The following is a 26839-nucleotide window of genomic DNA, read 5'->3' as shown; positions in this document are numbered from 1 at the left end:
TTTACCGTAAATGATACCCTTTAACTGTTTGTTGAAATGTTTCTTCCACCTGTTTATATAGATTACAAGATTCAGGTGCATTTGTGGTAAATATTTAACAAAGAGAGTTCAGTTCTAATTTGGATGAAAAGTGTAATATTAACAAAAAAAATGTTGCTATAATCTTTCAAAACCCTTTTATTCCAATAGGGCGATTTGTTTTGTTGAAGAAATAGGGCGATTTGTTTTGAAGAAATAGGGGAAATAAAGCGATGCCGATTTGCTTTGTTCATGAAAATAGGAGATTAGGTGTGAGCATTAGCGTTGTTCATGAAAATAGAAGATTAGGTGTGAGCATTAGGGTTAAAACGGTAAAATTATGCAACAGGGTTTAGGTTAAAATTAGGGCTCATGAAAATATGAGATTAGGTGTGAGCATTAGGGTTGTTCATGAAAATATAAGATTAGGTGCGAGCATTAGGGTTAAAATGGTAAAATTATGCAACAGGGTTTAGGTTAAAATTAGGGCTCATGAAAATATGAGATTAAGTGTGAGCATTAGGGTTGTTCATGAAAATATAAGATTAGGTGTGAGCATTAGGGTTAAAACGGTAAAATTATGCAATAGGATTTAGGTTAAAATTAGGGCTTACGGGTTACCTTTAATATATAAGAAGATTAGGTGAGAGCAATAGGATTGTTCATGAAAATAGGAGATTAGGTGTGAACATTAGGGTTAAAACAGTAAAATTATGCAATAGGGTTTAGGTTAAAATTAGGGCTTTACTTGTTAACTTTAATATATAAGAAGATAAGAAGATTAGGAGAGAGCATTAGGATTGTTCATGAAAATAGGAGATTAGGTGTGAACATTAGGGTTAAAACAGTAAAATTATGCAATAGAGTTTAGGTTTAAATTAGGGCTTACATGTTAACTTTAATATATAAGAAGATTGTTCATGAAAATAGGAGATTATGTGTGAACATTAGGGTTAAAACAGTAAAATTATGCAATAGGGTTTAGGTTAAAATTAGGGCTTTACTTGTTAACTTTAATATATAAGAAGATAAGAAGATTAGGAGAGAGCATTAGGATTGTTCATGAAAATAGGAGATTAGGTGTGAACATTAGAGTTAAAACAGTAAAATTATGCAATAGGGTTTAGGTTAAAATTAGGGCTTACTTGTTAACTTTAATGTATAATAAGAAGATTAGGAGAGAGCATTAGGATTGTTCATGAAAATAGAAGATTAGGTGTGAACATTAGGGTTAAAACAGTAAAATTATGCAATAGGGTTTAGGTTTAAATTAGGGCTTACATGTTAACTTTAATATATAAGAAGATTGTTCATGAAAATAGGAGATTATGTGTGAACATTAGGGTTAAAACAGTAAAATTATGCAATAGGGTTTAGGTTAAAATTAGGGCTTACTTGTTAACTTTAATATATAAGAAGATATAAAAAAATAAAAACCCAACTATGATCCAGCTTTCTCATTTTTACATAAAATCGAGGGCTTTATTTCAAGGTTTATAACCAAGCAAGCTAACAAGCAACAAAACCCATCCATGTGGTTAACCACCCGAACCAAATCTAATTTGACGGGTTTTCCCCATTTTGATTGGGTTTGGGTATGAGTTTGAGTTTTTCCCGATTTTAAAACACGGGTATGAGACGGATAACAGGTATATAGGTACCCACCCCGAACCCATACCCAAATCCGTCCCAAATGCAGAAAACTACTTTGTGTTGATATGCCATTATTTTGTTTGATAATTGTCGTGTTATAAAAACTAACATTGATATTGAAATGAGCAACTAAATCAATCGGTCTAACAAATGTTAAAGTGAGCATATTGTTGGATAATGCATTACAACATTTCTGTAAGGGTTGCAAAAAAACTTCTATTTTTTATTTAAAAAAGTTATTCAATGCGGACGAGGATGAGACGGGGCAGGGACGGGGATGAAATTCAATTTCTCATCCCGTTAGATATGAGAATGGTAATGGATAAGTATACGAGAATCAGCTATGGAGCAGGGAATGTAATTTCCGTCCTCACCCCGCCCCATTGGCATGGCTAAGTAAAGTAAGTACATGTAAGTCAAATCACGCAATTTTGTCACTTATCACTTTTATCCTGGCTGAAACATATAAGGCGATTGAACCTGAAACAATGGAGAAGAAAGAATTGGAAGCTAGAGTAGTTAGCAAAGTTGCAGAAGTAATATCAGCTATAAAGAACGCCAAGCACGTTGATCATGTCATTTCTTCACTTCACTCCATCGCCACTCTTCTTTTCCCACTCGACCCTAATCTTCTCTCAGGTTCGCGCTTTTTTAACCCTAGGACTCAACAATTTCATTTTATTTTTTTATTTTTATTTTTCATAATACCAATGTCTTCAATTTTGCAGGCAGCGTAGGTCACGATTACAGAGAACAGGTTTGTGTTCGCACTTCATTATTTTTTGTTTTAAGTAAGAGCTTATCATGATCAACGCTTATGCTATAAGTTGTAATTTAAGTTGTTTATCCAAACAGAGCCTTATTTAATTATCTACGGCTTCATAATTTCATGTTTCTTCTGCTGCTTTGTTCAGATTTTAACTGTAAAGGTTCCTTCTTCAAAGGAACGAGATGATTGGTGGCGTGTCTTTTATCAAGGACCTGCTTTTTCTACGCTTGCTAGGTTCTTGTTACTTGGTAATTTTTTTTTCCTTTTCTTCTTCTTTATAGTAATTTATTTGACGAGGATGAAAATGTATTTTGGGTGGTTTATATCTGCTTCGGTAGCAAATGCTGACAAATTATTACATGAGTTTTAGTTTGATTGAATATGTTTTCTGAAATTTGTAACAAAATTGCAAAATCTGAATGCTGTTATAATACTGATATTAATGATGAAAAACATTGGTCGAAAGTATAACACGTGACACACTTGTAAAAAATATCAAAAAATGCCTGTTGGAAATACATTTTAGTTTCGGCTATCCGTGGTCTGTTATCGCTTTACTTTGTCTGCCGTTATTGCAGTGGTACAGTACAACATCATTAATGCACTGGGTTGACAGGGTGGATGGGTTTAGTCCTAAGTGTTAATAATATTGAACAATTCTCGCCTCACAAACTGGTTTTGCAGAATTGAGTTAGGTCCTAAAGTTCTGCTGATTCCTAACTATAAAATGTTACAAATAGAATAATTTAAACGAATTAAAAAATTATTAAAATCCTAATTACAGAACACAACAGTTTTATTGTGAGTATAAGTATGGTTTGATACTGTAGTCCTCATGCTTGCAAAATTCGAGGGCTCCATTTTCGAGTGTGGAGTTAGCCCCTATTGCTTTTTCCTTTTGAAATTATTTGCTCAAAAATTAATATTGCATTTTGCTTTCCCTGCTTACAGAACACAACAGTTTTATTGTGAGTATAAGTATGGTTTGATACTGTAGTCCTCATGCTTGCAAAATTCGAGGGCTCCATTTTCGAGTGTGGAGTTAGCCCCTATTGCTTTTTCCTTTTGAAATTATTTGCTCAAAAATTAATATTGCATTTTGCTTTCCCTGCTTTTCTCACATGGAATGCAACTCCCTGCAGATGTTGCCTCCAACTGGCTGGCTTGTTTCCCCTTCTCAGCTCAGAAATATGTTTATGATGTTTTCTTTGTTCGCGGATTCATCACAGAGGTGTTACAGATATTGGTTCCTTTTCTCAAGCAGAATAGGAGTGATGATCTTGACATTAATGTTGTCATCTCAAATTCCGAAAGGTATGATATGAGTGTTCATATTGTACTATCCTTCAAACTCAGTTTTATCTGCCTTTAAATCTTTTTTACTCTAATGCTGGTTATCAACATGCATGCACTTAATACGTTCCGATTTTACTGTCCAAATTCACTTGACATTGAGAATAACTTTATTAGATTTTAATATTAATGACAGATTGCTTGTACTGTGCCTGCTTGAAAATAATGGAGTGCTCCAGATAGCAAGAGAGTTTGGTGGTCTTTCTAAATCGAAAGGTTTTACCGATGAACAGATGAAACCAGATATATCTAGAATGGCACAGATTGTTGCATCTATTCCTGACAAAGCTAGAATGAACTCCCCAACTTCATTGTCATCACAGTATCCTTTTGCTCCCTTTTGATAGTTTATTGGTTCCATATATTGACATGGTTTTGCAGTTTTCATTGATTTAATATGTTCTTGGGAGGATTTATCTAGTTTATATTATTATATTACTGAGTTCCTCCATACAAACTCCCCGTTTTTTCTTCACCAGTATTTTCAGTTTATTCTTCAGGCAGATTATTGCCCAAGTACTCTCCCTTGAAGAAGAAAGAGAAGTGATTTTGATAGAAAAGATAGAAACCTCAGATGAAATGGACAAAAATGGCGCACTATTGTTTATTGGGGAAATGTTTTCTCGCATCTGTCGCCGTGGTTCTGCTGGTAACTAGAAAATTTCAGACACTGAAACAGGTTTTCTAACCACATAAATTAGCTAGTATTATTAAACTGCTTTGAATTAACTACCGTCTGTGAAATAGATTGGATTTCCTTCATGTAAATGGTATCTTCTGTTAACCAAATTCCGTACATATAAAATAAGTTCGAAGTACCAATCAGTATGTTAGAATTATTGTATACAGTGAAGGAAACAAAAAAGGACCTTCTGTCACTCGTCCTCGGCTAATAGTTTGTGGAAGAAGTAAATGTCACATACTCACATGTAATAGTTTTCTCAAGGCGTTTTAGTTTCTTATTTGCAACTATTGTTTGTGAGCTGTATGACACAAGTAGACTGAATCTTAGTGAATCAGTGTCAAATTGAGACCAGGGCCAAGTTTTTAAAGTTTTTGAATATTATGCAATAAGTGCATGGCAAATGGTTGTGGACCACTATAAGTTTGTAACCTATTAAAGCGTTTAACATCACGAATATTCACCTGAATATTAAAGATACTACTTGGAGGTCATATCTCGTTTCCTTAGACATAGTGTGATGTCGGTTGGTTAAGGAACCTAAAGCGACCTCCCAAGTTCTGGCCAACAAGTTAGCGGCGAACATAGACTTATATGTAAAACTAAGTTAACAAACAACTCTCCAGTCTTAATTAATCTTTGGTAAATAATTTCACACTGATGTGAATCCCTCAGCTCTTCTAGATGGTTCTTGGAAGTTGGGTGCAGAGGTTTTGAAAGAAGAATATATTAATTGTTTTCTGTGCTACTTTAAGAGTGTAGAACTCATGCTTGATTTCTGATTCTTGGATCAACAAAATATTTTAAGCAACACATGATCTTTAGATTGTTCATAACAAATACGGACATGTTTGTTTTCTGTTTTTTATTTCTGTTTACTGGTTTCAATTTTAATTACAAAAATGTCACCTTGTTTTCACTTTGTTTTCTAATTCAAAATTTTGTACACCAAAAAGTGAAAACAGCTTTCATTGTTTTGTTTGCAAAACTTAAAATACAAATAGCAAAGGCAAGATGTCATTTTTATAATTAAAATTGAAAATCAGAAATGAAAACATACAATGTTTTTAAAAAAAATTAATTAGGTCCCAAAATCCTCAAGACAGAGTCGATTAGGTAATTGTGTTTAATAGATTTATGACTTCTCTGTTGGAACAGGGATCTCCTATCTCTCACTGTATATAGAACACTGGTTTGGAAACAGGAAGCATTAGGTTGTCTTTTTACTCGTATCCTATGATTAATTTATAATATAATAAAGCTACAGAGTTGTGACCACGGTGGCATTAGGCTGTTCATGTTTGATATCACGGTGACTTAGCCGAAATCACGGAGCCACCGTGATTTTGTAAAAGCTAGAGTCGGTGATCAGCAGTGATAACTCTCATTATCCTATGCCATTGTTGTTTCCTGATCAAATCTATTTTCTTGTAGATCTTCTATCAAGTGAGTTAGTACCTCGAGTTCTAAGGCTCGTCAACAGCTGCTTATCATCAAGTAACAATTCTATTAATGAGGAAGTGCTTGAGTCAAAACCAGAAGCCATGTTTTGGTTGAGCATGATGGAATCAATCAGGGATCCTTATACCATGGAAAAAATCTCTGAGCAGATTTTGCATGAGCTAGCAAGTCAACAAGCAAATGATGTTCAAGCATATTGGGTCCTTTGGCTGTTTTTCCATAGAACTATCAAGCTTCAGGCTTCTGTCAGGTGAGTGGAAATATTAGTTTTTCCTTTAATCACAGGTCATCTTGAAATAATCCTCTATTTGGATTGCGGGGAAGAAAACTTACAAAACTTTGTTGCGTGGAAAGAGAATTAGTGGGAAAAACATGAATTAAAATTTTTTAAGTTACCACAAGCACAGCAGAGTTCATCTTCACTGGCAATTAATTATCTTTCCTCCCACAACCGTTTCCCCGTTTTTCTTCCTGCAATCTGAACATACTACAATGTATGAATCTTACAGTGATGTATAATAAGAACGACTTGTGTTCTGAATACCATGGTACATATCCTTCAAAAAGTGCGTGATGAAGGTGTAGCTTCTTGTTTGATGTCCTTGGCATGTAAAATTGATAGAGGACAGTACTCATCGGGCTGCAGTGCTGCATTACTATGTAATAGAAACATTTAAAGTGAACTAATATTCACCAGACTTGAATGAAACTAATCTATTTAATATTTTGATAATCTCTTGTTTGTGTATCAATACATTTGTTATTTAAAGGTCTAGAAAAATGTAAGAGATGGGTCTGCCCATCTAGGAAACCTGCCAAAAAAATCATGTTGCCAATGATAACAATGTTCTGTGCTCGTCCATGAAACTAATCTATTTAACTTGGATATTGTTGTTGTCATTAGGCCGTTGCACTATGATACTCACATCTTAGATTATATAGGAGGACAGCCCCATCATGGGCAGTTTATTCCTCTTTTTTATTTTTTTTATTTTTATATATTGAGTTGTAATGATATGTCATACACCAGTGTTGATGTGTATATGCTTATGCCTCTCTAACTTGCATTATTTTATGGCTTCTCCCAGGTCCATGTTTATTGACAAGTTCCTGCTCTGGAAGGTATTCCCTGTTAGTTGCCTGAAATGGATCCTTCAGTTTGCTGTCCGTGAATGCCCGCCCAGTACGTCTATATCAGGACATAATCGTCCTGGTCTTTTGAAGATAGTCCAACGTCTACTGGCAACATGGTCTAAGAAAGAATTTGTGCAAACAGCACCTATTGAGCAACAAGCTTGTATCCTTTTTCATCATTCTGGTATACTGAAAAAACATGTGGGAATCGAAGGATACGTAATTTCCTGATGTGAATTTAAATTAAAAGGATGGCCCAGTGCATGAGGCACCATCATTGTGGGGTGTGGAAGGGGGGGTCAAATGTATGTAGCCTTTCCTGTGTAAGTCGAAAGGCTATTTCTACACCTCCAGCCCATGATCGTCAAGTCAAAAGCCTACTTTACTGTCATGCCATGGCTCACCCAAGTAACCCCCTTCCAATTTGATGTTCATTGCTGCATTATGACCATAACAATCTTACATGCTTTCCTCTACTTAGTATTCTCTAGACTGATGCCATCTTTATTACTATGATACATATATTTGGTCTTCCTATATTTATGTCAGATATAACTGCTGCTCTTGGCCTTTCGCTAGAGACAATGTCTAAGAAGGAATTGGATGGGATGAAGGATGCCATGCATTCGATTCTTCAAGGAGTTAGCTGTAAATATCACTTACTTGATTATGGGTGTCTTTGATAATAAGGATCGCAAGAAGGACTTTGTGGGATAGGAACTATTGTCTAAGAGTGTTTGTGTAGATAACTTAAATTAGGCGCTCATTCAATAAGGAATCATTGCATAAAAGCTTATGCATAAGTTGTTTCTACAAATACAATAAAAAAATGAGTGATGTTTTCATAGGCTTAGTTTAAGCTATTTCTATATGTTGTCATGGAGTTATAAAAATAGGTTTAACAACTTACGGGTATATATAAACTAGTTTTATAAGTATTTTCATACACTTACAAATAAAATAAGCCCAAATAAGCTCTTACAAATGCCCTTTTCGTCCTGTTTTAGAAAACTACTTAAGCATCGGGGCCTTCCAGATAGAGAAATTGTTCCGCTTGAACTTTGCTGCATTATTTCCTATGGTCTTGCTTTCAGTTGACTCTAATATGTCAGATCTATCAAAATAGGTTATTCTTTAAAGCATATGACCTATGATGGTTTTTGCTCCCTAACTTACAATTCCTACTACCCAATTAGCAATTTTTCACTGTATAATATAAGTGAAGTTGAATTATATAGAATTCTATGCTTCGGATTAAGGACCTTTTCTCAGTATCCTTGGTTTCTCAAGGGGTTTCACTAGTACCCCATGGTAAATTCCAATAAAAATCTAACAAGTTCATTAAATTGCCAGGAATATTTTCCCATTGTACTCTTCTCTTTTTAACTATATATATTTTTATTAATATAATTTCCATGTGAACATATTATCTAACAAGCCATACCTCTGGATTGTTGTCATTGGCTTATACATTCACCAGCAAAATATCATATTGTAAAACAAGATGGAATGATTTGTATTAAGAATGTGACTACTTTGATGAATTCCTTTTTCATTGAGGGGTCAATCTTTATATTCATTTCACTCCCTCTCGGTAGTTTTATAAATCTGATTACCCGTAGTTCGTTACCCCTTCTTGCAGATCAGCAGTCAGCAGTCAGCACTCATAATCTCATTTTGTGATTGTTTCAGGTAGGTTGGAGAGTCCTAATCAGTTAGTTCGAAAAATGGCTAGTAATATTGCTTTGGTGTTGTCTAAAATTATTGATCCAAAAAATCCTTTGTACCTTGATGATAGCTGCAATGGGGAAACAATAGATTGGGCATTTGGATTCACTGACCCCAAGAAACGGACACTTACTGCTTCAAATTCTAGAAAAAAAGATGTTGAGGAAATACAGATATCTACAGTTTCCGGTTCAGAGGGGGGCTCTGATTCCCTTTCCAGTAAAGAGAAAGGCATTAGTGTGAAGGATAAAAAGAAGTTATTGGACTTTAACGTGCTTGATCCTGATGAAATTGTTGATCCAGCATCACTGAATCTTGAATTAGATATTAATGATGAGGATATTGATGATAGTGCAAGTGAGAACTCATGTTCCTCAGATGATTCATCTTTACAGCCGTATGATTTGTCAGATGATGACTCGGATTTGAAAAAAACAATTTCACAGTTATCTGATGTAGTTGCGGCTCTTAGAAAATCGGACGATGCTGATGGGGTTTGTCTTTTCCTCTCAGAGCACCTTTTAGTTGCATTTTGATTATCTGCCTTACCTACACTAAATGCAATTTGTTGTACCGTGGTAAAAGTTTAATGTGCTATTATCTAAATTTTCAACAATTGCTGCATTATTAAGTATTATATATATTCTGGTTTAGACTGAGCTATTGAAAAACCTATTTGTAGTCCTGACCGACCTAATACATTCTCACGTTTGGCACAAGTTTCTTGACATCCTGCTTTTTTGCTGAAAGTTTGATGGTTTGTAATATTTTTTATTTTTTATTTTATTTTTATTGCAGGTGGAAAGAGCTCTTGATGTGGCTGAAAAGCTCATAAGAGCATCCCCAGATGAACTAAAACATGCAGCAAGGGATCTTACCAGAGCTCTTATTCAGGTTCGTTGCTGTGATATAGCTTTAGATGGAGAAGAAGAATCAACAGAAGACAAAAGGCAAAGGGCATTAATTGCCTTGGCAGTCATGAGCCCATTTGAATCACTCGACACACTGCACAATCTTTTGTATTCACCTAATGTAGATATTAGTCAACGAATAATGATACTGGATGTCATGACAGAAGCAGCTCAGGAGCTTGCTGATTCAAAAATTATGAAACCCAAACGCGATACAGGTTCTTTTGTATCAGTTGTTTCAGATACCCGACCTTGGTTCTTGCCTAGCAGCTCAGGGACTCCTGGAGCTAGTTCCTGGAAAGAGATTTCAGGTACTGGAACTTTTTTGAATTGGTCAAACAGCTACGAGAGGGAACTTCACTCGAAACCTAATCAGGTGAAGAAAGGGAAAACACGCCGTTGGAGCCTGAGATCGCCTTCTTCTGAACAAAACCTGATGGAGTGTTCTCATAACAAGTTTCCCATGTATGCTGCTGCATTCATGCTTCCTGCCATGGAGGGTTATGATAAAAAAAGACATGGTGTTGACTTGCTTGGCAGGGATTTTATTGTCTTGGGGAAACTCATTTATATGCTTGGGGTTTGTATGAAATCTGCAGCCATGCATCCAGAAGCGTCTGTGCTGGCTCCTTCCCTTCTGGATATGTTAAGATCCAGGTATTGGTTGAGGCATTAGTTGTCTATTTAACTGAAAGCCCTATGAGGACTGACATATTCTAAAATCTTACTATCACCCTTACAAGTGTGTCTAAATATGTGTTGATAAAATTGATAGGTTGGTGTTGTATTGATTATTTGTGTCTATATTTCCTGTTGGTACTTCATTTTTGTGGCTAGTGTACTAATGCAGTAAAACATCTCACTTTGCACTTTAACTCATGCAGAGAGGTATGCCATCACCAGGAAGCATATGTGAGAAAAGCTGTCCTTTTTGCAGCTGCATGCACATTGGTTGCCCTTCATCCTGCCTACGTATCATCTGCTTTACTGGAAGGAAATGTTGAACTTTCCAATGGCCTTGAATGGATTCGCACATGGGCCCTCGATGTAGCTGATTCAGACACAGATAAAGAATGCTATACGGTAAGTAAAGGAAATTTGAAGCTTAGAATCTATTCTATCTTTTCTTACAAGCTTTTCAATTATCTCTGCTTGTACTTTGGTCATCAAAAAGGTTTAATTTTTTCTGCACTGGTCTACAATTATTCAATTGTGGCAAAGTTACAAATATAGCTATAGCAACTTAAATGTATATCATGATAGGATGGATAAATATTTTACATTTTTTTTTGTTTCACTGTAGATGGCTATGACGTGTTTACAACTCCATGCTGAGATGGCTCTTCAAACCTCCCGAGCTCTGGAATCAGCCAGTTCATCCAGGGCAAGCCCTACTCTTCGTTCTGATGCATCCAAAATGACCATTAAAGTTCCCTACTTAAATGGGAATTAGTGATCCTACTGGCTATTCTGAATGGATTCATTTGTTTAGTCCAGAATATGAATATGAAATTGTGCTGAACATCTATTTGCTACTCGATTTCCTTGTTTGTTTAACTTTTAATCCAGGCCTTTTTTGTTATTTTCTTTGAAATTTGTATATTTTAGGTATCTAGATTTAACAATTGATATGACACCAATGCTCGTATAGTTATCCTAAATTCATTCGAAATTTAATATTACATTCTTACGTTTTTGCTATTTAATTTAAGGTGTTTTTCATTTTTCATTTCTTGTTTGATACCGTGCTTTTTGTGTTGATTGATATAATTTGTCAAATATAAAAAAAAGTCAACTTGGTCTCACGTATTATTTTTATTAAAAAAACTTGGTCTCACTTATAATGTTTGTTTGTTTGATGACAATCAAAATAAATTTTACATTTTATCAACTTAATTTATATTTCTTGGATTTGGGTGTCCTCGGAATGTTCTTTTTTATTTTAGAACATACCAAGAAGCATCTATCTTATGTCAATCATTAAACAATGCTGGCAATAATTTTTTGGAGAACTACAATTTTGAGTTTTCTGGTATTCCAAAAAATTCAAATTGTCATATTTTTTTAAATGACCTCGATTCTAAAATCTTTCTGACTTTTTTTATTTTTATTTAAGAAAAAAAGGAATCTTAAGAACTCAGATTTGAATTTATTAAAGTCCAGTACATTCAAAATTGAGTATTCTAAAATCCCCCTTTTCTGTGTATTGTTTTTACTTTTTAGTTGTGCATGTAATGTTGTGAAGCAATCACCAACCTCAAACTTTCTCCTTTCATAATTGTCATATATATCACCAATATGTGGCATAGTGAATCTGTATTATGCTTGCTAGGCAATGCGTTAGTGAAATCCAAAATTTCTTTGGAAAATAATATAATAGAATGAAGTTCATGAAAAATCAAGACATGTGATACTTGTTTGTCGCATACATTTTCTTATTTATATTTCAAACTTCATTGTGAATTATGCGACTAAATTTCCAAATCACAGAATAGGTTTTTGGATTTTTGTGCACGGATACATGTATGATCTTAAACTCGGTGAAGCATCTTACATGGTAACAAATAATTTTCAGTGTTAAAACTCATTCTGATTTCATGATATCGTCAATGAACACACATGTGCGATGTGTTAATTTATATCATAGAGCTGAAAATACTGCTTCTATCAATCTGAACACAACATAATAGTGTCAACAACTGCATCATTATAGCCGAGTTAAAAACAAAAAAAAACTGCATCATTATAAACCAACTAGCAATTACTACTGTAAACATCAAATTTCATCCGCTCTAATGAAATTCCCATAAAGTTGAATTACATACTTATGATAGTTGTCCTCTCTTCAGGACAAATCAACTGGATATGTCTGCCTTCTATATGAACAAATTCCCCCTTACCATGTATGTAAAATAAAATAATCAACAGTGAAGTATGTTGGGGATATCCAGTTCAACGAACCAAATTCTCACAAAACCTATCCAGGTCTTCGAAGGTAAACCAGTCTTTTTTCATCTGCATCATTCCAATGCCAAACAAAACTAAATCATAATGTGCGATTTGATTAATAATTTTCAAGAACGGCTAAAGAGAAAACTTACAAAGTAAGGGTACCCCTCCATGCTAAAATTCTCAGGTGCGAATTCCAAAAACAATTTAATGAAATAGAGGACAAAGTTCCCACAATCAGTGTCGTCTTTTTGTTGTGGCACCTGCAATATAGATTGGTTTTCTTTTAACCATTGGTGATTTGATTACATTGGGCATGAAAATTGTAAAAGGGATCGTTATTACCTTGGGCACTAAAAGTGGAATTCGAGATATAAGATCCTTGGTCTCTGGCCTGTTCCCGACTTTATAAATGTCTTGTACAAATCTGAAAATGAAGATAAAAGCTGGTAAATTGCAAATGCTCTGACAGGGCAAAAATGTCTGATCAAAATAAGTAAATATAGTTGAACAAAGCACACTTTCTTATGTCCGGTTCAAGCCGCCTTGGACCGATCTTTTCAAGAGAATCCAGCAACAACATACAACGTGATCCAGTAGCGGATTGCAAGTTCTCATCAAAATGGCAGAAGATCAGAAGGTTCCAATGACCCCTACAAAATTGTGATTTCAAAGGATAAGATTGACATTTAACAAATAAAATGGTTCTTGTTATTAAAGGGAATTGAATATTTAATCAATAAAGGGAATTGAACGTGTTTACCATAAGACTATAGGAACAAAAACATATGCCTTTGTGAAAATGTTTTTTTTATCAATCCAACTCAGCACCTTATCTTTGTACGAAGCACCCCTGTAAAGGCTAAACCATAAGCCGTCCATGTATGCAAACGACCTCTTCCTATCTTCTGAGAAACTCTCCCATACTTTCCTGTCAGATAAATAACATTTATATTTAGAAACAAACACATGATTTTGATGTTGCTCCTTTTCCATCACAAATCATTGAACTGTGAATCATTAATGTAACTCACGCTAAGTAATTATCAAAGACTTCACTGTTTAGCTCTTCCTTGGATCTAGCAAGAGTTTTGTTGCCTTTGAATTTTCTCTTGATTTTTGTTCGCGGTCCCCGAGGAACGGGGAATGAAAAAATCGAACTAACACTTCCTGTCACATCTTTTACAGTCTTGGTTTTGTTTTTGTGATGAGCATCAGCAGCAATCTTGGTTCCATGTCTTGAGTCAATTTCTCCTTCCTGATTCGCAAAATCGACTGATAAGAACAGTGACAGACATAATCAACTTCTCTGATTGGCTACCAATAGATATCAATATCCAGATTTTATTGAACTTCTCAAAAAACACTGTGGAAAAAGCAAAACTCAAGAATCTTATAATAACTATTAGTTTTTTAAACAATAGCTTGTAGCATAAGTTGAAATCAGTTCATGCATTGCTACTTTTTCACAAGCTCTCTCAATTAACTTTACATAAACACCTATAATCTTATAACTATTTTTTGCAAGTGGAAAACCGTAAACTTACTTTAATTGGGAAGCTTTCTATGTTAATAGCAAACACAAATTACAATTCACAAATTAGACCTATGATGTTTGTAGACGCAATATCAGTGTTTTGAATAAATTGCAGATATAAATACGGGGACACAGCTTGATTTACTTTTTTTACACAGAAAGCAAATTTCTGTGTTGTGTAAAAATTCTATATAAGGCACAAAAAGTAGGTTTATACTATTATATATGCAACAAAGCTATTATTTTCACACAAACAACAATGGAATCTCCCGTAAATTGAATAAACGAAGGCAAGAGTGTATCATGTATGAGGATAAAAAAAAAGAAAAAACTAACCTTTAGGGCCAATTTCTATCACCTCTCTTGTGGTCTCGATTTTCTTCTTTCTTTGACGGGAATAAACAATATTGGACACACATCCTGAGCTGGTTTCTCTTTCCTGATTCCTAAAGTCCACTGATAGGAACAATGACAGGCATAATCAACAATATCAATGCCCAGTTTGAAATAGCTTCTCAATAAACACTTATGAGCAATGACTCATAGGTGCGTGTAGGTACCCGGTACGAAATACATCAAATTTTAAAAAATTAAGGTGCAGGTACGTTGACATAAAACATTTTAAAAAATATTTTCCAAGTGAATTACTACCATTGTTGTTGTAAAAACATGCTTAGGAAAAAATAAATTATAATAAAAAATAGTATACTACTATTTGTATTTTAATCATGTGTTCTATCACACGTCTATCATCGTGTTGCTTCAAAGATTTACTTTTTTTTGTCCACCTCCTCCACTATTTTCATCAAAAGGAATAAAATGCTAGAGAATCAGAGAACCCTATAAATTACACATGAGATTGAAGGCAGAAAAAGTAAGTAGCGTGAGAAACTAGCATCATCATCATGACACAAACAGCAATGGAATATGAAGTAAAATTTAAAGGTGAAGGCTTACTGTGTTGAGAATCGCGTTACTTGAGCGACCGACTGGAGAATCTCGGTGGATTTCTGCTGTGACGAAATTCTATGGTGTTTTGGAATGTTGAGTTCAGTGCTCTTCTGCCACTCCAATCAATTTGCTTCTCACATTACCACAAGGGAAAATAGCTTGTTCTAATATATATACTCTTTTTTTTTTTTTTGACAAAAAAAAAAAATCATACATCGAAATTTGAAAATAGTTTTTCACTGTGCACTTCCTTAATCAAAATAGTCTATCGTATTTCGTTAATAATTATCCTATCAATTTTTCAATATACATTTTTTTTGACATATCAATCGATATAAATGCTTACTCCCTTATTAAGAAAACAAAAACATAGTAGTTTAAGGTATAGTTTTTTGTTTTATTCTTGTAATAAGTTTTATGGAAAGATGTAAAAACAATTCTTATTGGTTAATGATTATGAAGAGAATAGAAAGCAGAACAAATTCAATGCAATTTACATTTAATTTAATTTTACTTTTGAAAAGATGATTTTTTTGAAATAACATAAAAGTTGATCTTTTTTGTTTATATTTTGGGCAAAGAAAATGAGAATTTTTTGCTTATAATTTGAGACGGAAGGAGTACTTATTGTCAGAGGAGTTATTGTCAAGATTAAAGAACTATTCAACATCAAGGACTATTGCATAATCAAAAACTATTTTGAAATTTTGATACACTGAACGATTATTATGACTACTTCTTACATATTTAGAGACTAAAATGATCATTATCCCTATAGTAAATGATAGTACTATAAAACACAGAGACAAACGGTCATTTTAAAATTGTCTCTAGGTATGCATTAATCAAAGATTTGATTACACTTTTGGTCCTTGCATTTTGACCAACTTACGAAGTTGGTCCTCCCTCTTTTAAATCGAACAAAATCGTCCCTAAACTATATGTTTTTTTTGCAGTTTTAGTCCCATCTCCTTATTTCCAACTTCAGAAACGCACAGAAATGACAGTTTTAGTCCAACCACCTATGCTCAACCATGAAATAAACAAAGAATAAAACATGTGGGTACAAGGAATCTACTTTGTTCGGCACACTAACCAAGAAAAACCCTAATTTCTAAGACATGTTTCAGGCATGTAACATGTCTCGGAAATTAGGGTTTTTCTTGGTTAGTGTGCCGAACAAAGTAGATTCCTTGTACCCACATGTTTTATTCTTTGTTTATTTCATGGTTGAGCATAGGTGGTTGGACTAAAAATGTCATTTTTGTGCGTTTCTGGAGCTGGAAATAGGAGATATGACTAAAACTGCAAAAAACATATAGTTTAATGACGATTTTGTTCAATTTAAAAAAGATAGAACCATTTTCGTGAGTTGGTCAAAATGGTAGAACAAAAAGTGTAATGAAGCCTTAATTAAAATAGTTTCTAACATTAACGTTAAAATATTTTATTAATAAACCCACTTGGGTTGACCCAATGGTATTAACTTAGAATCTGGTAGTATGCTCCTTATCAAGGTCTGAGGTTCGATTCTCTCTGTGTCAATAATTTAAGTGGGTTAATTTAGTTTCTTAAAAAAATATTTTATTAATAGGAAAATGTTCAACAGTGCCCCATGCATCGGTTAAGAAGCAAATATAGTATGTAGTGCGTTAGAAATTATTGTCAATCCCTTAAAAGTCAATAAAGTGTATTTTTCAATTTTATTTTTTATTTTTTTACCTTAACCAGTGCTCCAGGAACACCGATTAACATGCCCCTTATTAATATTGTGATATTAGTCCATTGATATACTATCATAATAGTCTTTAATGAATCTAATAAACCATCATCACCTAACTTTATTTTTATTTTTCTTCATCTTCCCTTATCTATTTCATCATGGCAATTCAAAAGAGATTTCTTAAAATTTTAGCCTTGTAATAAAAAAAAAAAAGATTTCTTAAATAGTTTCAAAGCGTACTTGAAAATGAATGAGTTCATTTTATTGTTAAATTAGTTAGGTACAAACAAAACTACGAATATTTATTTTTATATTGTTAGGACTTGGGAGAAACCGGAGACCAAATAGGCATCCCTACATTTCAACCATTTTACCTAATCCCGCAATTATTCTTTTTACCAGTTTTACCTAAGCAATGTTAGTCTTCAGATGAAGTCTTTTAAATGTTGAGAGATATTCATGAGGATGGTTGCATACTCGGCAATATTCTTAAGAGCATTGCTATTTGTCTTTATTCATCTTAATTGAATAAGTGATTTCACATATTTTCTGTTTTCTTTCGTTTGTTTTTGTGATTTCGTCGTCCTTGAATGACTCTGTTTGTTTGATTTCCCGTTTTAGTGCGGTGTTTATTTGATTCAGGTCGAAAGATTAGATTGAGCAAGTGCAGATCCGATCAATGACAATGACTTCAGCGTCGTCAACGTTGCAGATACGGAGAAATGAGTATTCCGGAGACTTGGATATAGTCATATTTGTAGTCATAAATACTTTGCCGTTTTGTGCTATTAACATGGATGTTGTGAATTTGTTCACAATTCATCCTCTTTATTTTTAGCGAATATAAATTTGTATTATATCGATATACTCTATCAATTTGAACGAATGAATATTGTTTACTTTTATAAAAATAAAAAAAAACCATTGCTATTTGTCGGGATGGAAATCGTCCTATTCAGGTTGCAAATTGCAATCAACAAATTACCTTTCTGTCTAGCCGGAAAACAAAGAAAGTGGTGTTATAATTTAAGAAAAAATATTGTGTAAAAACAAGGTCGTGAAACATTCGTGTGAAAATGTTTTGATATTACTAACATTACACTATTCTCAATTGTTTGAAACAAAAGTGTACATCGTTCAAAAACCAAATCAAAGTAAACTTAAGGAGTTATTTTTTTTAGAAAAATGATATTTGAAGAATTACTTTTTGACAACTTTTGAAACAACTCTATCATATTTTCACATATGTTTTTATTATTTCTCTTCTTATTTCTCTTTATTGTTTTTGTTCATTAAAAAGAGAGAAAAAGTAGTTGTCACAAAAATTGTTTAAAATTGATTATATAAATATCATTCCTCTTTTTTTTAATCAATGAGGGCTTAAAAGTTATAGGGAGCGTTTGTTTGCCGTATTACAAATTATTATTTCTCAGGAAATTAATTCCCAGAAGTAGGATCACAGGAATTTTATTCGCAGACTTTTGTAAAAAAATGTGTTTGGTTGATATTTTAAACTCTCAGGAACTTTTTAATTTATTTTAAATTTATATAAATAATTAATCCTATTCTATTTTAAATTAATACATCAATTACATGTATTGTGTCACACAAAATTTAGTCCATCGTGTAAATAAAAGCAATCCCCGTGAGCTTAGTTCAGTTGGTAGGGATATTGCATATTATATGCAGGGGCCGGGGTTCGAACCCCGGACACCCCACTTCTCCACAATTAAACTGTGTGAGCTCTAGCCACTAGGTTACTTGACAAAAAAAATAAAAATAAAAGCAAACATGGTTAAGTAGTGGAGAGGTTGACGGTTGCACATACAAAATCGATGGGAATGAAATGTTCCCGAGCTCGTTAAGGGGGGATCGTATTCCTGCCTAGGTGGAAATAAGAAATTCCTGGTAATAATTTTTATGCTAGGAATTTTTTTACTCCATCCTTATTTTCAAAAACACGGTTATGTAAAATAACATTTCATGGTTATAAGACTATGAGAGGCTACATGCGAGAATATTTTTAAACAAGACATGCTTAGTCCTTACAAAGTCTGTTTGGGTCCAACCTCAGCATATTTTCGTGAAATTAAACCTTTGTTGGATGAAAATGACTTTTTTTTTTTTTTTTTGTCAGATAATCTAGTGGTTGGAGCTCACACATTTTTTAAATGTGGAGAAATGAGGTGTCCGGGGTTCGAACCCCAGCCCCTGCATATAAAATGCATTTGTCCCTACCAACTGAGCAAAGCTCACGGGGACGGATGAAAAGGATTTTTACTTTCTCAATAAATATTATTTTTAATTAAGAAATAATCTCCTAATTATTAATGCCGTTTTTTCCCGTAAAGACCTGTATTTATATATTTTCTTAATTTAGTTACTGCATAAATCTTAAAACATTTCAATATTTTTTTTACTAAAAAAAATTGTACTCTAGTCATTAAATCAATAATTATATACTTACGAATAATTGACAAATGATATATACAAGCTTAACCATAAATGTTAAGTTAAAATCGAGTCACCGTAATGCAATATTATTTGAAGGAGAGTTTTGATATCAATTGTGTTCTTATCCAATTGAAGAGATTGATTTCGACAGTTACACGCATAAGAATATAAGATAAAACCATTCAAAAAAAATACTTATAAATATGTGACCCAATAGTTAAGAGTGCGAGAGAGAGTTTTTTCTTGTTGGGATGTGTGACAGAGAGTTTGTCTTTATGCATATGGTCGTGCATTACAATATTACTAAATTGTGATATAGAATATTTTTATTTTTGTGCAAATAAATTTATAAAGTTCCTAAAAAAAATGATGAAGTATTGCACATAACAAAAACAAAAGCTTTTCTCTGGCAATTTTAAAAATAAATATTAATGAATACCTGTTAGAACCTTTTTTAGGGTGTGTTTGATCGGATAAAAAATAAATAATGGACATAACGTTATAAGACAAAGGAATATATGACAAACTCGTATGATATTGAATAATTATGTTTGTCTTATATGATATTTGATAGATAAAATGTTATTTTGATATTTAAACACTTGTACTTTACACAAAAGTTGTATCATAGTTTAATGAATAAAAATGTAATTTTTGACATTTTTATTATGTAACTTGTCTAATCTTTAAAATAGTTTTCCATCCAATTTAATTGAAAGGGCTAAGATAGAAAAGAAAGAAAGATATAATAGGGTGAAATGAATTGAATTACTTTGTGTGTTTGAGACAAAAACAGAAAATCGAAAATTGATGAATTAAGCTTAATTGGGTTTAATACAGGTAAGGTAACGTTATTAAAATCAAAATGTTTAACGCATATGTCGATATCTCCGCTAATATTTGTTTCCCCCCGTTAATTACTTCTCTTCTCTTTCTGAACTCATTCAACAACAACACACACCCAGCTCAGCTCACCCTTCTTTTCTATAATTTCTTCACGTGAAATCAATGAATTCAAACACACAAATAATTGATCCCTTCTAATTTTCAATTTTCATTACTCTCAACCAACCCCTAATATTTCACTTCCAACAATGGCCACCGCAGCATTCAAATCCACCACCAAGAGAATCCCCGTCGGAGCTAACTCCGCCGACGACTCTACTTCCTCTTCATCCTCCCACCATCGCCGCTCTCGTAGCCTCAGTCGACCAGCTCGCCCTCTTTCCTCTCGTGACAGTGACTCTGACCGCACTGCGCCTAGAGGGAAATTCGTCAACACTGTCAGAGGCTCCGGCTTCCCGGAGATCAGTCTCGACGATCTCGCTATTGAGTTTTTTGAATCCGCGAATCGCGGACCAGTTGATTCTAAAAGCTCTGAATCAGAGTCTACTCCTGCCTCATCGTTGAGAAGAGGGAGGTCTGTTTCGAGGAGGAGCTCCGGTGTTGGAGATGATAGACGGAACAGTATTGGCGGTGGTGGAAAAACAACCTCCGATGCAAGTTCGAGAAGAAGAAGATCACTTTCAGTGGTTAGGTGCCAAATTAGTGATTCTGAGGTAACAACTAAAACTTTCATCATTTGAATTATTGTGTTTGATTTTGATTTTGAATTTTGAATTTTTTTTTTCTTTTTTTTCGAGGGAATTTTGATTACTGCGTTTGAGGTTATTTTGAATTTGTTGTAAGAGGGATACGGTCAAAATTCAACGTGTATTCTATTTGTCTGTTTGAATTAGGTGGATAAATAAATTAAACAAGTGATTTTCCGTTACATTTATGTTAGGACTCACCTCTTATTTGCTTCAAAACAAGGCAATAATTACATTTTGGTTGATGAAATTAATCTATTTTAATTTAATTTTTCAATCAAAGCTTACTTCAAAGGATGAATGATTAGAAGGAGAGAGGAGAGAGTTCAATGTTGCATTGAAAATGAAGTAGAATGATATAATAGTTCTGAAGTAATAAGTATACAAACTAAGTGTCTCTCATTCAAAAATATAAAACGAGAGGCACAATATTAAGCATAACAGCAAAGCTAATTAACCACAAGCATCTAACTAAGTGGCTGAGCTGGATTTAGTTTTATTGATGTGCTGGATTCAGCTGGGCCAGTAGGACCTGGTGATAGAGTGAACATTTTTGTTCTTTCTAATAATTGGAAAAGAGTAATGTTAGCAACACATGCTCAGTGTCTCTCTATCATTGGGGTGAAATCTATGTGTTTTCCACCACTTAGGAAATATGTCCCTCTAAACAGAGAATACGGCCGACATAAATTTGTGGTAACTGCCTGCATTTTACACGGTATGTTGCAAGTATCACTCTTGAGAAAATGGGTTTGGACCGAATTCCATCTTGTCAACGAATCACAGAATATAATATTGGTAGCGACAAACAAAGACACAATTTCTTTTGAAGATAGCTACTGGGATTCAATGAGACTAGTTGGTTTTGGATCAAATCCCAACCAGACAGTTTTGTTCACACTTTAGCATACCATCACCCTCACCATTTGAGTGTTTTACCTTCAACTTAATTTGTTACGGTTCCATTAAGCACATTCAATTATAAAGTAGTATGATTTATTTATGTGTGTGCATATCTTGCATGATACAGAGTGACTTGGATCGTTCTCAAAATTCTAAAAGTCGGGCAAATCCAACAAATAATGATATTGGGAGCAAGCTAATGCAAAAGCCAGTTGCTTCAGATCAAAGACACACGCTGAAAAAGTCCCTTAGTCAAAAGGATTTGAGATCATATGATGGCTACTCTGTAAGTGTGAATTTTGTTGTTAAATTGATATTTGTTTGTCTCACCGTCGAATCTTGTAGCAGTAATTTTTAATGTCGAGAAGATGCAAAAGAATAAAAAAAGATAGGTGAAAGTGCAACATGCTATCTATTTTTTTTTTTTTGACAATGATGCCTGTGCTGTCTAGTTAAATTTTCTCACTTTATCATAGCACATTGTATTTTTGTTAACCTGTGATTGTGTCTATGAATTTCAGAGTCATTCTTCAGTTCTTACTGACGATGAAGGAGCTGGTGTTCACTTCAAAAAAAGTGGAAGCGAGAAACTACGAGCAGTTCATGCGCAAAAGAAGGTTGCTGAATTACCTCTGTGCAAGTAGCGGCTGAATTTTATGAATTTCACTTCTAATATTCTTCTTGTTTTAAAAATTCTTCAGGTTGGACTTGTTGACATGGCTAATGGATTGCACAAAGCAATGCGGAAAGAATTGAGGCATATGGAAACTGATGTATGTGAAATGTGAATTAGTTTTATATAAATATGTTGGTTTGTATGTTCTCTTTCGAGCACACAATAATCTTATGCACCGAATTTTTTCCTACATTCTAACGAAACTTTCACTTTTAAGGCGGCGGTGAATTCAAGGGCGTCCCCTTTATCCTCAGGTAATCGGTTGCCATCAGATAATTCAGATTCTATTCAGGTTGCTTCTTCGGTCAGAAGGAGCTATGAATCTGAATTGGAACAGGTATTAGAAATTAATAGCTATTTTTTAAGAAAATGTAATTATGTCTTTAACATTTGCATTTTTTTAATAAAAAAAACAGAGTAGTTTGAAATTCTGAGCAATGGTGATATTAATTGCAAAATGTTCTAATAAGCCTCTTCTTGATTTTATTTAGTCCAAGGGGTTTTTTGTGTAAAACTGCAGGTAGCCTAACAAAAGCATTTATTTATTTTTTGTTTAAAATTACAGTCAGAGAAACGAAAACAAGATTTGTTAGCTGAAATTGTGTTTGAGGAGCAGCGAGGCAGAGAACTTTCCAAGATCGTTAATGAATTGAGTCCTGCTAAAAAGAGCAATTCAAGTCCCGCTAAAAAGAGCAATTCTTTACCAGAACCGCCAAGAGCCCGGAAGGTGCATGCCTCTATTGTGTTCAACATTTTGACAAAAGTTTCCTTGTAATTTGAATTTGAATAAAACCATGTCTTTAATTGTGAAGAAAAAGGAAAAGATTATGCGTTATTTTTCTTATTTAAGCAGTGTTTTCATTTTATTTTATTTTCCAGAAAAGTAATGACAGAGGCAGAATGTCTATGCGGTTGACTGAGGAGGCTGAGAGATATATTGAAGATTTTATTTCAAATGTTGAAGATACAGACATTTCATCACTTGATGGAGAAAGGAGTGACACAAGCTCATCCATTGGAGGACTGATAAAACCAGAAACTTTCAGCAGTCCACCATTGCCTAGATCTCTACCTGTTTTGATGGATGGAATTACGTTACCATGGTTGCAATGGGAAACAAATAACGATACTACTCCTATGGCAACTCTGAACAAGGCGCTTTTGACATCAACTCCGAATACTGCTGCAAGTTCCACTCAGGTTATCACTGACCTATTAATTTGTTTTCAAATGAACTGTGTTTGAGATCTCATTTAGATCATTCATGGCAGTGACATGACCATTTGAATACTAATATTAAGATATCTACACATCAACTCTTCACATGCACACTTTTTGTATTGACTGCTAAATAAGCACAAGCCTAGGGAAATTGCAATTTAATGTATAATCGTAGTCCCTCTTCAAAAAAATGTATAATCATAGTCATAAACCTTCTACATCTGTTGATATACGATGCAGAAACTCTATAATTTTGTCATTGACATACAAAAAACTTTGAAGAATACCAATAGTTGTTGTCCAGTATTTTACTATATGTAGGTTTTAATTTTCTTTGTTTTTGTGACCTGAATTATTGAAATTCATTAATGTCATAGGAAAATTTGAAAGATCAAAGCAACCATTCTATCAGCGGTCGTGGAAGCTGGAGCCCTGATTACCTTAAGGAGTATGTTGGAAAGGATGTATTCAGTAAGCTTGGAAAAGTTTATAGCAATCCAGACGAGTCATTCTCAGCTAAATCAAAAGGATTGAGATTTGACATAGATGAGTATCTCAAAGTCAAAAGCAATGAAGATTTTCTGACTGAGAGATGGAAGCAACAACAAAGAATTAACTCGGGCTGTCTCCTATTATGTAACATAAGTATGTTTTAGTGTACAGATAATTGTAATTAGTCTAGCTATGTTACCATATTTTTTTGAGGCGACTATGCTGATAATAAATGACAAACATCATATGTGATAGCCTTTTCTCATATTGGTTCAGTATGATGGATTTTTGAATTGCCTGCAATAGTTGAGTATATGTTTGGATCCACGTCCAATGAAGGAAAACGCACGTTCACATCCATTTCCACGTTTGCAATTGCCTCACCGTGGAAACAAACACATACATTCATACAACTATTTCAGGACCATGACTTGCTACTGGACATGGAATAGTTATGTAGCTAGTTAAGAACGTACTTTGCCATGTTTTATTACAACAATCCCTTTTCTCTTATCTATTATCTTTTCAATTATTTGTTGTTATTTTAAATTTTCTGAGAAATATGGAGAAAAATGACTTCTTGTTTTTTTTTTTTTAAGACTCATGTTTTAACATATGAATTGGCCAGTACATTATCAATTGCTGAAATCGCGAATACTCAATTTTACAATTTATGAAGAGCTTTTATTTTGTCTTACAATATATGCTCGCATTAGAACATTTTAAAACGGACAGCAATGATCTTACAAATTTTCAGCTCTCTATTTAGTCGATTATTCCAGTAAAAAAATTAGATGATTACTATCTTGTCAAAAAAATACATATCATGTTAGCATTTTTCTCACGTTTCATAGTTGGACACCAATATGTTGGTTTAAGATGTATTATCGGTATAATAGAATAATCTAGAGATTAGTTTTTAAAGATCTTTATATCGAGTACAAGCTAATTTCTGTTTGTCAAAATTATGTTAATAATTTTCTTTCATCTACTTACATAATTAAAATTACTACTATATTTTTATTAGAAAATGTTTTCTCTCTCAAATGATTGCATAGTGGCTATATACTTACCCTTAAAGTTGAATAAGTGAGAAATTAAAAGTTCAAACCCCGTTTCATTTATATTGTGATACATTATCCTTACAAATCAAGACACTTTCAACTTATATACATTGAATAGTGAATAACTTGATAAACTATTACTAGTTAGAATAAATAAATTAGATCAATTATTTTATCAAAGTTATTTTTTTTAGTTAAAAAAACATAGAATAAACTTTTATCACTTTTTTTTATAAATAATTAAAAAACCTTAGAATAAACTCTTATCACTTTTTTTTTTTATAAAAATTAGTTTTGTACCATCTTTGACGAAAACTTAGTTTGTGCCTTTTTTCATTAGATCAACTTAGTATGTAGCATAGAGATATCATTTATATAAACTAGTATAATAATAAATAGAAAGTAAAAACATCCTTCAAAAAAAAAAAAACTAAAAACATAGTTAAGTCGAACACAAAAAAAAAAAAAAAAAAAAAAGTTAAGTAATTACTTACGCTAAAACAAAAAGAAACGGGTGTATATATAAAAGTAAGAAATAATAATATTTAGAATTAGGGTTCAACATGCCATTAAAATCAAAAGCCCAAGAGAAAAACCTATAAATACCAAACACGCTTTTGATCTGTTGTAGAAATAATTCAACGAACAAAACATGAAAATCAATACCGTTCCTATTCGAGGGTTACGATTCGTTGGTGCTTTCGTTGGTCTCATTGCTGGATTCTTTTATCTTCAAGAAATTGACGATGACGCTCTGTTCTGTCCCTTTCATCTTCAACGGTAAATTTCTAACTTTATCTTGATTTTTGAATATTCATAAACCCTATACAGTTGGTACATGTTGGAAATTTTGTTGTTAAGCTCAGCCATTCTCTCATTCTTTATTCAACAACCTTCAATCTTCTGCTTTAACAACAACCTTCAATCTTCTGCTTTAACAACAACAACCCTATACAATTTTGTAAATCAAAATTTAAACAGGTTATATACAAACCCTATAGATGTGTGAAACGCTGCAAGATCGTTTTTTTTTCCATAATGTATTGGGTTAGGGTGATCATGAACACTATTCATAATGTAGAAGTTGGATGATATCTTTTATGACCTGAATTGAATTCTATACTGTGATTGCCTCTATGAGTTGAAATCAATTTTTGTAATTTTCATAATGTATTGGGTTAGGGTGATCATGAACACTATTCATAATGTAGAAGTTGGATGATATCTTTTATGACCTGAATTGAATTCTATACTGTGATTGCCTCTATGAGTTGAAATCAATTTTTGTAATTTGAAAAGGGATGATATAATCTAAGTCCAATGGTAGAAAACGATGCATATTATTTTTGCTCCTTAAATTTTGTAAATGTTGGCATGCCTCGGTGATTTTAAAGAAAACTACATTTTGTAAACATTGGGTTGCCTCGGTTATTTTATAATGCTGAGTGCAATTCTAGAATATGAATTGTCGCTGAGCTGTAAATGTTGGGATGCCTCAGTTATTTTAATGAAAACTATATTTTGTAAACTTTGGATGCCTCGGTGATTTTATGATCTTGAGTGCAATT

At 33.4% G+C, this 26839-nt stretch overlaps 3 protein-coding genes across 4 annotated transcripts; 2 read left to right on the top strand and 1 right to left on the bottom strand.

Moving 5' to 3' along the window:
• The first annotated feature begins 2028 nt into the window (after positions 1 to 2028).
• Positions 2029 to 11370, top strand: LOC25489500 (telomere length regulation protein TEL2 homolog). Its single transcript, XM_013605491.3, has 13 exons — positions 2029 to 2310; positions 2400 to 2428; positions 2586 to 2688; positions 3583 to 3754; positions 3930 to 4115; positions 4282 to 4442; positions 5910 to 6186; positions 7025 to 7233; positions 7620 to 7718; positions 8763 to 9292; positions 9597 to 10366; positions 10594 to 10792; positions 11013 to 11370. Exons 1-13 carry the CDS (start codon positions 2160 to 2162, stop codon positions 11160 to 11162), a joined length of 3036 nt encoding a protein of 1011 aa, XP_013460945.1. The 5' UTR covers positions 2029 to 2159; the 3' UTR covers positions 11163 to 11370.
• A 1012-nt stretch (positions 11371 to 12382) lies between these two features.
• On the bottom strand, positions 12383 to 15286 carry LOC25489499 (ubiquitin-like-specific protease 1C). Its single transcript, XM_024778318.2, has 8 exons — positions 15153 to 15286; positions 14532 to 14651; positions 13693 to 13933; positions 13422 to 13589; positions 13180 to 13311; positions 13004 to 13085; positions 12811 to 12921; positions 12383 to 12724 (listed from the first exon to the last, which is right to left on the bottom strand). Coding segments are annotated over exons 1-8 (918 nt in total). The 5' UTR covers positions 15154 to 15286; the 3' UTR covers positions 12383 to 12661.
• Positions 15287 to 20188: 4902 nt separating this feature from the next.
• On the top strand, positions 20189 to 24724 carry LOC25489497 (uncharacterized). Of its 2 annotated transcripts, none has more exons than XM_013605489.3 (8): positions 20189 to 20882; positions 21946 to 22104; positions 22340 to 22435; positions 22520 to 22591; positions 22712 to 22831; positions 23060 to 23221; positions 23374 to 23694; positions 24093 to 24724. In XM_013605489.3, the coding sequence occupies exons 1-8, from the start codon at positions 20418 to 20420 to the stop codon at positions 24369 to 24371; spliced, it is 1674 nt and encodes a 557-aa protein (XP_013460943.1). In that variant the 5' UTR covers positions 20189 to 20417; the 3' UTR covers positions 24372 to 24724. The 2 variants fall into 2 exon arrangements, with proteins under 2 accessions (XP_013460943.1, XP_024635961.1); XM_024780193.2 differs by having other exon boundaries at positions 22520 to 22594.
• The last annotated feature ends 2115 nt before the right edge of the window (positions 24725 to 26839 follow it).

Source organism: Medicago truncatula, chromosome 3 (assembly GCF_003473485.1).
Source record: "Medicago truncatula cultivar Jemalong A17 chromosome 3, MtrunA17r5.0-ANR, whole genome shotgun sequence".
Lineage (NCBI taxonomy): Eukaryota > Viridiplantae > Streptophyta > Magnoliopsida > Fabales > Fabaceae > Medicago > Medicago truncatula.
Note: the sequence above shows the minus strand (reverse complement) of the source record. Positions and strands in the feature narration are given on the sequence as shown.

Excerpts from the sequence above, each read along its gene's own strand:
- LOC25489500 (XM_013605491.3), top strand. The coding sequence starts at position 2,160 with ATGGAGAAGAAAGAATTGGAAGCTAGAGTAGTTAGCAAAGTTGCAGAA. Across the intron at positions 4,116-4,281 it reads CCAACTTCATTGTCATCACA|TTTATTCTTCAGGCAGATTA; the intron begins GTATCCTTTTGC and ends CAGTATTTTCAG. Across the intron at positions 10,367-10,593 it reads CTGGATATGTTAAGATCCAG|AGAGGTATGCCATCACCAGG; the intron begins GTATTGGTTGAG and ends TAACTCATGCAG.
- LOC25489499 (XM_024778318.2), bottom strand. Across the intron at positions 13,934-14,531 it reads GATAGAAATTGGCCCTAAAG|TCGATTTTGCGAATCAGGAA; the intron begins GTTAGTTTTTTC and ends TGTTCTTATCAG. Across the intron at positions 12,725-12,810 it reads TGGAGGGGTACCCTTACTTT|ATGAAAAAAGACTGGTTTAC; the intron begins GTAAGTTTTCTC and ends GGAATGATGCAG.
- LOC25489497 (XM_024780193.2), top strand. The coding sequence starts at position 20,418 with ATGGCCACCGCAGCATTCAAATCCACCACCAAGAGAATCCCCGTCGGA. Across the intron at positions 20,883-21,945 it reads GCCAAATTAGTGATTCTGAG|AGTGACTTGGATCGTTCTCA; the intron begins GTAACAACTAAA and ends TGCATGATACAG. Across the intron at positions 23,695-24,092 it reads CTGCTGCAAGTTCCACTCAG|GAAAATTTGAAAGATCAAAG; the intron begins GTTATCACTGAC and ends TTAATGTCATAG.